At 35.6% G+C, this 12,371-nt stretch overlaps 1 protein-coding gene across 4 annotated transcripts in view; it reads right to left on the bottom strand.

The window, feature by feature from the left end:
* The window catches only part of DYNC2H1 (dynein cytoplasmic 2 heavy chain 1), a 149,368-nt gene that overhangs the window by 49,884 nt on the left and 87,113 nt on the right, over nucleotides 1-12,371 (bottom strand). For all 4 annotated transcript variants that reach the window (XR_004589849.3, XM_034409222.3, XM_087894632.1 and 1 more), the window contains exons 71-76: nucleotides 10,547-10,612; nucleotides 7,842-7,892; nucleotides 6,873-6,950; nucleotides 5,337-5,468; nucleotides 2,319-2,391; nucleotides 303-463 (exon numbers count right to left, since the gene is read on the bottom strand). Coding sequence is in view for 3 of the 4 variants with exons in the window: in XM_034409222.3 (XP_034265113.1) it covers nucleotides 303-463; nucleotides 2,319-2,391; nucleotides 5,337-5,468; nucleotides 6,873-6,950; nucleotides 7,842-7,892; nucleotides 10,547-10,612 (561 nt within the window). In the remaining variant the exon portion in view is untranslated. The remainder of the gene's footprint in view (nucleotides 1-302; nucleotides 464-2,318; nucleotides 2,392-5,336; nucleotides 5,469-6,872; nucleotides 6,951-7,841; nucleotides 7,893-10,546; nucleotides 10,613-12,371) is intronic.

Here is a 12,371-nt window from a genome sequence, read left to right as displayed (position 1 = left end):
CAGTATTTCTGCTACTATGATCAGTGCCTCAATGCTGTCTTTTAGTCCAGACCTTTCTAACCACTAGTAGGACTTCCCAATGTCTGCCACCTCAACTACCTATCGATGGTACACTAAAGATGTATGTACACATGTATTATATATGTATGTATGTGTATGTGTCACAAACACACCAAGGAACAAGTAGAGTCAATAAGGTAAAGTAAAATAATAGTCAAATTGTGTGTTCTACCCAAGAACCAGAAACATGGGGAAAAAAACTGAGAGCATTTCCCTTTGACTGATGCATGACAGTGATTCACCTGGTGGTAGCATTCCCCATTTCTTTCAGTGCTTGCTAGTTCCTGCAATTCTTGAGAAGGATCAGCACCAGGGGAAATAATAATCAAGATTGGTTCAATTTCTAATGTTTCTTTGTACAGACGTTTCAGATTGAGTGGGGGTGGAGACAGCTCTTTAATCCCTAGAAATGGAAAGTATTTATAATAAAAAAAGTAACATTAGATTCCAGTAAACCCACAAATGCATTTTGAGTTGCTATTCTCATCTGAATTGTTCACAGAACAGAACTGACCTGAATATTCTCAAATTCCTTATCCCTATAAATCTTTGATATAGATGCTTTATAAAATCAGAATAATCATAATATAAAATCATATAGTAAATCTATGATAGTTTGGATATAGACACATCTACAGACCCTTGTTTTTGCTGACATTGCAGATGCTAACTAAAAAAAAAAAGCTGAAAAGATTAAATACTGTAATTCAAACATGTGTTCATACAAGTTCCACAAATGCAAGAGAGATCCATTTTGGAAACCTCAATGTTAACATTACCATTTGTATTAGTAAAATACACATTCTTTATAAAGATATCTCCTAATAATAAAGGTAAAGGTTCCCCTCGCACATATGTGCTAATCGTTCCCAACTCTAGGGGGTGGTGCTCATCTCCATTTCAAAGCCAAAGAGCCAGCGTTGTCCGAAGACAGCTCCGTAGTCATGTGGCAATTAGGGCTATGAATATTTTAAACAATTATTCAGAGATATGCTTCAGAATTCACATGTGTGCAAAGCATGCATCTCTCTGCCACCCAGTAAAGTTTCCATATATGCTTCAAAACTGTATCTGCTTTAAAATGAACATGGCTTAGTCTATCTTTTCCTTTCTTTATCTTGATTGTTTATAAACTGCTTTGGCTACCAGAGTTTTGCTGATTCAATTAATGGCATAGGGCCTAGTTATTTGTGGGACTTCTACCTATGCCTGTTTTTCCCATCAGATCTGCAGGAGAGAAGAATGTCATCTGACTGAACCAAGGAAAAGAGCTTTTGGTGAGGTGCAACATCACTCCCTTGGCAGATTAGATTAGCTCCAACCCTACTGGCCTTTCATAAGGTCTTGGACTTAGCTATGTCTCTGGGCATGGGGATTGGAAAGTATGGCAAAGTCTGTGAGATGATTATGCTGATTTTATTTATTAACTTTCTATGCCACTCATCTCCCCTACAACTCTGGGATATGTTGACAGATTTTACCATGTATTTATTGTTATGCTGCTGTTTTGCTGTATTTTTAGCTAGCATTACATACCTAGAGACAAAATGAGTAGCTAATATGATGTAACGTAACATAAGATAATTTATTAGACTTGTTTGCCACTTATAATATAACAATAATACATAGGTATATACCAGGGGTGAAATGCTCCCGGTTCAGACCGGATTGCCCGATCCAGTAGCGATGGCGGCGGGTGGTTTGGGGAACCGGTAGCAGAAATCCCTGCCCCACCCCCATGCCCAGCTGAGCCGTGTGATCATCAGAGACTTTTTTTTTACTTTTAAAAGCATTTTTTCTACAACCTTTTCGGCCGAAAAAATGCTTTTAAAAGTTTTTTTAAAAAGCCTCTGATGATCGCGCGGCTCAGCTGGGATCGTCAGAGGCTTTTAAAAGCATTTTTTCTACAACCTCTTTGGCCAAAGAGGTTGTAAAAAAAAATGCTTTTAAAAGCCTCTGACGATCCCAGCTGAGTTGTCTGATTGTCAGAGCCTTCAGTAGAAAAAATGCTTTTAAAAGTAAAAAGAAAAGTTGGCCACGCCCACCCAATCACATTACCCACCACCACCAAGCCACACCCACAGAACCGGTGGTAACAAATTTTACATTTCACCACTGGTATATATACATGCATGTGAAAGCCTGCCTTATTTAATACATTAAATAATGTATTATTACATTATTTAATTCATCTTTAGATGAATTAAAGTGGAAATATATACTTTACTGTATGTATTCTGAAAAATATAGCAACTCACCCAAAGTTTTACAAGCAAAAAGAGCCATTGCACTCTGTAGCCTATCTGGCCTAACAGCCTGGACCACAAGAACCTGCAAATAAAAATGTTCACATCAGGATTTCCAGCTGATTAGCAAACATCATCGAACACTTCCACATTTTTGGCACAAAGAGTTGGATGAGTGAAATGTACCATAAAGATGAGGATTTTCAAAATTACAGGCTTTCTTAAAAATGTGATAAAAGCTGCTTCCAATATTATTTATGCAATAAATTAATCCACTGTTTAATTAGTAGCGGAGATAAACAATGGAAAATAATAACCCTTGTACTATTATGCATGGTATGCAGAAAATGCCTAGAGTAAAAAGTTCCTGGAACTTAGAAATATGCAATGACATTCATGGAAATTATTTTGGATAATTATTCCCAGATTTCTCTTTACCTGGGCTGGTTGCCATTTATGAGACAACAGACTCACTCACTGCTATCTCTTCCATTCTTTTCTCAGCCTCCCTACAATCTTTCATAACAAGGCTGATTTCAGTTTTGATACAGCAGACCATCAACTCAATTCCAGACAAATATGGCAATATTTCTAGCACTTGTCTTTCATTTAAGAAAGTTTTCTGGTTGATATACTCTTGATGTTGAGCAGTTAAAAGAAACATTTCTCTTATATTTCATGCTTCAGATCTTAAGATACAGTAGGTATCTAATGAGGATAGCGCATTCCTTAGTTAATATTAACAGATAATGTATTATTTATAAAAGCTTAAGTGCAGGGGATGAATGAGAAGGTATATAAATTATTTAAATACAGCCATCAGCCTCTTTAACAGAGACAACTCCAATTAAAATCTGATTAAAATTGGCAGTTCTTAATCTATGACTACTAAGTGAATATACAGTATTAATTACACTGTTCAATCAGTTAATATTTTACTCTCCATTTTATTAAATGGCAGCTTCAGTGAGCTGGAAAAAGCTAACCAGGCAGCTAAATTTAGGGAAAATAAGCCAACCTTCAAGAATTAACATTCAAAAAGATATCAACATTTTCAATAGTTATACAATAAAGTTTCGGTTGATATGTGTGGGTTGATATAAAAAGTACCGTGTTTCCCCCAAAACAAGACATCCCCTGATAATAAGCCCTCCCCCTAAAATAAAGCCTTCTCTGAAAATAAGCCCTCCCCAAAAATATTTAAACACATGCACAGCCGGTCCCCACCACTTCCTCTGGTTAGGGTTAGGAAGACTAAGCTAGAAATCTTGGGGCATGTGGAGCAAGCCCTCTCTTGCTCCACATGCCCCAAAATAATAAGACCTCCCTGAAAATAAGGTCAAGGGCTTATTTCGGGGTTCAAAAAATATAAGACAGGGTCTTATTTTGGAGGAAACACGGTAGGTATGACCATTTACTGAGTAGCTGTTTAGGCTAAGATCTCTTTGGAATGCATAGTTCAAGCACATATCTACACAGAGCAAGAAACTTAAATGCATGATTAATTGGATGACTTATGATTAAACATTTAAAAAATAGTGAGAAGTACAATGATGATGAATTCTGAATGTGGAACAGTCCATGTTTTGACACTGTCGTGAATAGATCTTGGGAAGAAATAAGCAAGAAAAAAAAAGATAAAAGTTAAAGAAACAAAAATGAAATGATAGGAAGAAAAGGATACTATATACTATAATATAGATTATTCTCCCAGATGGAAAGCTTACATAAAAAAGCAGATGTGATGGCTGCTTGGAGCAGATTGAAAAGAATTTAATTATAAAAGTGCCAAAAGTCTGTGAAGTTGAGCTAATGGGAATTATGAAAAAAAAAAGTTGCTCAGTAGATTGATAAAAGAGGCTGTTGCTGAGAAAAAAAATAATGTAAGAGAAAGATTTCTGCAAAAAAAATTGAAGCAAATTTAACAAAATATTCTTTGTCATATTTACTATATGCCAAAAAAATTCCTTAAAAATACTGGCTAATAAAGTAACTGTGTTGGAAGTGTAAACAGAATGGGGAAACACTTACTCATACTTTGCCTCTATTTATTTTGATATTTATACACTTGTTAATCTGGTATTACAAAGATCAATATAATTTAAAGATGTGAGTATACCAGAACATTGAGTATGGGAAGCAATAGAAACAACCTCAGATTTACAACTTGCAATCAATCTATGTCTATTTTATGTTTATGAGCTGGATGTATCCTGGAAAGGGTGATCAATATTATCAATACCATGAAAAGCTGAACAGCATGAATTTAATGTGGTCAAGATCTGGAAGCTACGTTGAATAAGTTCTTTATAAGCATATTTTTGTTTGCATTCATTTTTTTTTCACACGTGTGCGATCCCGTTGCGAACTGGTGGTAAAGGTAAGTAGAACCCACCCCTGGCCTGTTTTTTTCTCTTCATCTATTCTTGCAGGTATATTAAGCCAGCTGGTTAAGAAAGTGACCAGAAGGCAACCTTATCTGTAATTCAAATTTAGAATCCAGTTCAATGTCAGCAATTTACAGAGTCAACTTTACAACTCTCTTGACATCACTGCAGAGGTCAGAACTTCTTGTAAAAATCAGCTGATGTTTTCAGTCTTCACATTATTAAGATGAATACTTAAAATATTTACATTTTCAGCTCTGGCTCAATCAATGTTTTTTAACTGAGAATACCAGTGACTGAATAAGAGATGTTAATATGGAAGGCTTGTACATTCAATTGGTGACTTATGGATCCTTCATAACAGGAAAAAAAGCATCTAAAACTGCTTGCCTTGGCTCAGCAAAATGAAAGATTTGAATCTACAGCTCCAGTAGGCTCACATTTAACAAATTGAGTCACATTTTCTTTGGTATTTTATAAGATTTATTACGCCATAAAAACTGCAAAAGCATGCTTTGAATAAACATGAAATCCAGCAGTGTAAGAGAAAAAGGATGGGGAAATATTCTGTCTCTTCTCCTCCCCTCCCCCCAAAGATTTGCATATGATTTATACTTGTCTAAAATTGTAGGTCCAGAAATACCTGCTGAAATAGGGAGATTCTATTTGCTATAATAGATGGAAATTCTTGTTCACACACTGAGCTCCGTGAGAAAGGCTGCCACAGTGCTGCATCTTGAAAGCAAACTGTTTGATGCAAAGTTGGGAGAGAGATCTATAAAACAAATCAACAGGTTTACATGTTGGGGGGGGGGTCTGTTTTTCATGCTGAATTAAAAAAAGTAATTAACTGTCATATAATTTTAATTCTCAAACAATGTATTCATTGCAATTGTGTAAAACCATGCTGGAATAGTTGTTTTCATTAATTTTCAAGGAATGGTTCTCGTGTGGCTTAATAAATGTACCTGGTGGGTTGAGACAATATAACACTTGTAAAACCATATGTGTAGAAGTGGGGTTTCTTGTATTAAAGTAGAATTCCAATCAAAACCTCAGTGGGAGCCTGGAGAAACCAAACTAGCTCATTTTCATAACGCTAAATGTTATATTTAAACCCTTTCTTTATATCTAATCTCAAAAGAGCTTACATATTATATATTTACATATCAAAAGAAGACAATATATGTAGTTCTGGCTAAATTAAGGAGCTCTTAGTGCTCTCTGAGCTTGGTTGTTTGCTTGCAGACATTTCACTACTCAACTAGGTAGCATCATCAGTGTAAGTGAATGTGGGGTTCGCACCTTGTTTAGATACAGTAGCTTGCCCTGCCAATGTTGATGGAGTGTGATTTTTTTCCCTTGATAGTGCTAATTTTCAGGGTATTCATTTTGTTTCTATTACAATTAGATACTAAAATGAATGGAATTATAAACATATTTATTAATAATAGTCTAAATTCATTGAAACATAATATATGTGTATTTAGAACATCATTTTTTTCTGAATAAGCAGAACAGAACATAGAATATTAGAATCATAGGTCGATCAAATACATTGTTTTCAAAAATATTTCTAATTATATTATTTGGTCCATACATAATTGTTTAAAGATCATTCTGAAATATCAACAATAAAGAACAGATTTAGGATTTTAAAGAAGACCTTTTAGAGAAAACACATCAGCTACCTTACTTCTTTCTGGGCTCAGCTTAAAGTGCTGATTTTGGGTTTTGAATTTAGCTAAGCATAGTAAAATGAAGATTAAAAAAGGAACCTAATATGATTAAAAAAATAGACAAGGTTTTCAAAATTCAAGTAGAACTATTTAGAAATGACCATATGAAGCATGACATGAAGGTTATAAATGTGGCATAAAGTTACTTTTTAAATAATATTTATAATTCACATAATTTGAGAATTGGGGAAAGAAGGAGAAATACTATTAACAGAGACATTTTTAAAATTAGCTAATTACATATTACACATTAACATATATTACTGACACTCCCAAATGATCAATTTCTGCATCATTAACTTCAAAACAAAGATGCTACTATGGAAGGGAAAAATAATACATGGCTACGATTTCAGGGTACAAATGTTTGGAAGCAAAACTCAGGTTTTTTTAGAGCTAAATTATTTTTCTGTTGAAAAAACATTCAGTTAGTACTGTACCTTTAGAGTTGCCACTGCCCAGCTTCTTTCTTGTTCTATCCAAGGGGGGATCTGATCTCTGATGCTTTTGGTGGAATCCTAAATGATACAAAAATAAATTTTATTGCAAATGTTACAAGGCATGTACAGTATGTAAAGAAACGAAACAAATTATTATTTGGTTGTGACAACTATCATCCCCAGGGCAATCACAAATGACTTGGTCAGTCATTCAGCAGGCATTTTTCAGTTCTCCCAGTTGTCACAAAAGGGGCTGTCACATTCTGTTCAGCTCTTTGCAGAATGTATCTGTGAGGCTTAAGATTTGTCAATAAACATTAAGGCCAAAACTCTGATTGCTAAGACAGTGACAATACTAATGAATACATGATTCATCATTCTTTTTTCCCCTTTTTAAAAAAGGTCTGCTTCTTTTAACTAAACCCATCTCATCCCACTCCTCACCCCATGGATTAAATTTTAAATGTCAAGACTCTCATTAGCATTCACCATGAAAATATTCAGGGTTTGAAACTGTTTCTTTTGCAGGACCAAATCTGGTTTGGGAGTGATTGTGAGAGATGGTGAGAAGCCAGCAAAAGAAAGAGCAAGCTGAAAGTCAGTCAGATCTGGCTGCAGACTGTGGAGAAAAACAATCCAGAAAAAACTTTCCCAATGTGTTGTTGTTTTTCCCCAAAACACCCCACTGAAGTAAACATTTATCACTAATAACAAAATTATGAAAGGTCTGGTATAACTTCTCCTGATAGCACAAACAGATTATTATGGTTGAAAGAACTCTTACCAACAACAATTCATGTTCAAATGATTATTTTATTAAATATAAAAGTTTCTGTTGAAGAGTTCTTATTATGGCACAGTATAATTTATGGCAGAGTATAGTTTTCTTATTTCTTTTTGTCATTGTCAGAAAGACAATGTCATGTACTACTTGGTGCTAAGAAGACAAAGGTGTTAAGTGACACTTACTGATTTTCTTAACATATCTCCAATGATAACACCAGTAAATGTGTCCCACTCCTGTAAGAACAACAACAATTTAAAAATATTAAAGCATAATGGAAATCTCAAACTATAGCCAATGTTGATGTTTTCAAAGAGAAAATGGAGAAATGACTAAAAGGGCAAACTTGGAATTGGAAATGCCAACCCTATCTCTGTTCCATTCCAAATTGCCCCTTCTCAACAGAGCATTTATTTCATTTAATAACGTGTTCTTAGAGATTAAGATATCCCCAATGCAGTTGCTGTTCTCCAAAGCTTGAAAAATTTGACTACTCCCTCAGGCATTCAGATAGGATACAAGATGAGCCTAAGTGATTGTGTCGTGGTTGTTGGATTAACATCATTTTGAGGACCTTGGCTGCATTATATAAATGTGTCTTATAGGATAGGATAGGATAGGATAGGATAGGATAGGATAGGATAGGATAGGATAGGATAGGATAGGATAGGATAGGATAGGATAGGATAGGATAGGACAGAACAGAACAGAACAGAATAACAGAGTTGGAAGGAACCTTGGAGGTCTTCTAGTCCAACCCCCTGCCCAGGCAAGAAACCCTACACCACTTCAGACAAATGGTTATTCAACATCTTCTTAAAAATTTCCAGTGTTGGGGCATTCACAACTTCTGCAGGCAAGTTGTTCCAACTTATAATATTGAGGTTTTATGCTCAGAGTCACAGGAATAAAATAGTTAGCCAAATAAATTATTTAAATAAATTAAACAAATAAGTATTTCTTTCAAATATTTATTTGAATATTTTTGAACTAAGATAGTTAGCCAAATAATATTTGTTTGAACTAAATAAATAAATATTACTTTCAGACAAATAGTCTGAAAGTAATATATATCTATCTATCTGAGTGGTACAACAGTGGCAAGTGCTCATGTACATTTTTTCTATTCCCATCCTCTTGTTCAATTAGTACTGATTATAGTAAAACATTACACTGGCACCAACATTAACAATAACTATACCAAACAGTAAATTTTAAAAAATTCTAGTCCTCGTCTCATATTAACTCTCAGATCATACCAAAAATGACATCCATGAAGCATCTCCACAAAATGCCTTAAGCTGTTAACAGTCTCACTGAGGTTGACTGTGTAACTACAGTTTTACATTTGAAAGCAAACAAAAAAACCTGAATGACATCACTTGATTTATGACTACAATTGGGACCAGAATTTTAGTTGCTAAGCAATTGGTCATAAAGCAAAACATCAGATGACTGCATTGCTTAGCAACCGCAGTCCCAGCAATCCATGTTGCTGCCATTAAGCAAATTTTAGCAGTTGTTAGCCAAAGATCCATCCCAATCCAAGCTACTCTGGGCTTGGTCTCTCCCAGCCCCAAGCATCCAGTAAGGTAAAGGACTGCCTTCAATTTTCCCCACCTGCTTCTCTTTCACCCCACCCCCTCCAACCCCTTTTCGTGTCCCTTCACAATGCCTTGCTGACATTCACTGACATCTTCTTATTCCTAATGATGACAAGGTGTGCCTAGTTGGCTGCTGGGCCATATGGGGCTGGCTTTGTGCAGCATTTTTTTTTTTAAAAAAGCACAAAACAGCTTAAAGGGGCCAGAACAGGGGTGAAATCCAGAAGGTTCTGACAGGTTCTGGAGAACCAGTAGCGGAAATTTTGAGTAGTTCGGAGAACCAGCAAATACCACCTCTGGCTGGCCCCAGAGTGGGGAGGGAATGGAGATTTTGCAGTATCCTTCCCCTGGAGTGGGGTGAGAATGGAGATTTTGTAGTATCCTTCCCCTGCCATGCCCACCAAGCCACACCACACCACGCCCACCAAGCCACACCCACAGAACCGGTAGTTAAAACTTTTGAATTTCACAACTGGGCCAGAGTTTGCCAAAATATCTCTTTTTGCCATACTCTTGGGCCATATGGGGCTGGCTTTGCACTGCGGAAAATGACCCCAAAAAAACGCAAAGCTGCCCCCTCTTGAGTCGGAGAGAGCTAAAATGCCCCTTTTTGTTGTGTTCCTGGATCCCATGCAATTGGCTTTAAGGGGAATAAAAGGCTGCTTTGCGCTTTTTTCTTTTTCTTTTCTTTTCTTTTTTTTTCTTTTTCTTTCTTTTTTTTTTTTTTGCAGCTCAAAGCCTGCTTCATGTGATCCACTGCAAGAGTGCAGTGAAAAGAGGCCTTTTTGATGCGCTCCAGCTCAAGGAGGGGCTGCTTTGTGCTCCCCCCTCCCATTTTCGCAGGACAAAGCCAGATCCAGACAGCTCAGCAGCCATGTTGGTCATACCTTGACATCAGTGGGAGCAAGAAAATGGTGGTGAGGGTCAGCTGGGGCAGCAGAGCACAGGGTGGCAGAAGGCCCAGAGGGCATATAGATGGGGGGAAAATAATCAGGTGAGATTAGCTGCAGTGCCCCAATGGTCTTAAGTGGTCTTAAATGGTCTTAAGTGTGGGCAAGATGCTTGAATTTTAATCATGTGTCTGCGGGGGCACTGCAATGGCTGTAACTTCAGGCATGGGTCCGAAGTCCTTGTCGTTCATCCAACGACAATCCAAGTTGTCGTTGGATGAACGGTCATAAGTCAAGGACTAATAGTGTAAAAACCATCAGAAATGCAAGAAGGGCAAAACTGCAGATTTTCCTGGCCAATTAAAATTAAAGTGTAAGCATTACTATGTGACTTACATTGTTTTGAAAAAGTTCAGGATGCATTCCTTTCACAAAATGTAATGCAAACATTAGCTGATCAGCCTGCAATCAGAAGACAAAGCATCAATAACATCTCACGCAACGTTCTCCTTGGAAAATAATACCCTACAAAGTAATTTTTTTATAGAAACAGATAAAGAAACTATTCAGCTGATTATATATCCTCAGATTTTGCTAAGGAAAATTCTAAACCAGAGTATCTTGGTTTGAGGCAATATGATATTTTATTTCAATATTTTTCACTCCTGTAATTTCTGTGACTGCAATTTTATCTCTGATAAAATAGAATCCTAAATTCTTATTCTTATTCCACTATTCTCCAAAACAGTAATCTTGGGGCATCCTCATTTTTTAATGTAACATGTAATGTAACGTAACATACAATGATTCTTTTAAGCAATAGAAATGATGCAAAATTGAATTGATTGTTCAACAGTCAAAGATAATATAACTTTGGTTTGGAAATCTTTTTATAATACTGAATGGCTGCATTGTCAATACAGGAAGCAATGTTATATTTCAGCTGAAATGAAAGGGTAATTGAACTAGCTCATTTTTGAACCAAGCAACTACATAAATCCCTAACTATTAATTTATAGTTTTTCCAATGACTTCACTTTCTAAACTAACCACCAGCATTTTAAAATCATCTGTGATATCTAGTTCAAATAGTCACTACTGAATGTTTATGATCTAAAGTTCCACTGTAACAAAAGCAAACGGTAATTACTCATTTTGATATTTCAAAATTACACCCTTAACCTCCAATTCATCTTCTTTTATTCTGAGATTTAAAATAATTTCTCTCCTTCCATATATGTAAGCATGTGTATGTGAGTTTAACATGCTGACACTGAAGATGTGTAATATAGGATAAGTATATTTAATTGTTTAGGATAGTGGAACTTTCAAGGATTGGAAACAATTTACTTTCAAAAGTTTTAAAATAGTGAATATTGAATGTGCTCTAAAGATGGGAAGATCAATAAAACCTCCTATTTTAGTTAATTTGTTTGTTTTTGTCTTTTTTAAAAAAAAACTGTTGATGAACTTCTGCTTTCATATGAAAGCAAATTATATAAAATACCTGGAAACAATTCACTTATATTATTTGATGCAATGTCAAAAGTAAGTGATGTTGAACTCAACTCTGGTAATTTCATGTTGTCAATTTTCTTGACAACAATATTATGTGTTGTCATTGCATTTTTCCAGGGGTTTTGTTACTAAGAGTATTCTAATGATTTTACCATCACACAGCAACTAGGGTCAACCTTAATGGGGGGGGGGGGGTTGGCACCTGCTTGCAAATTTATGAATATTTTTAATGCCAGAATTTCAGATCTGTAAATGAAGAGTGACCTTCATAAGATAATTTAAGATTTTGAACCAGGGTTGTTCAGATTTTAATGCTAGTTCCCAATATATCAATATAAATAACAATTGAATAGTTGATTGGCATATTTTGCAACCTATGACTATGAAAAAAATAGATATAGTAAAAATGTAATTGTAGCCAATATTACCTCACACCTCTACCTGTACTTGTATATTGTAGTTAGATTGGCTTCAAAATACATAAATATAGGCAGAAGAGTGAGAACATACTATATTGGCTTAACCAATATTTTAGAAACTGTAATTTTCCAGTATAACACAACATTAAACTTCCAAGGGAGTGAATTTCATAGCCTGGAAAACAGAAGGCTCTTCTGAGTAGCCATCCTGAGAGTGGCTAAATATTCAACATATACAGGAATGGATAGCAATGATGAATATACACATATTACATGAGTGGACA

The sequence above is a fragment of the Pantherophis guttatus genome, chromosome 5 (assembly GCF_059756535.1).
Source record: "Pantherophis guttatus breed Tessera chromosome 5, ASM5975653v1, whole genome shotgun sequence".
Taxonomy (NCBI): Eukaryota; Metazoa; Chordata; class Lepidosauria; order Squamata; family Colubridae; genus Pantherophis; species Pantherophis guttatus.
This window is presented reverse-complemented; position numbering and strand designations above follow the sequence as displayed.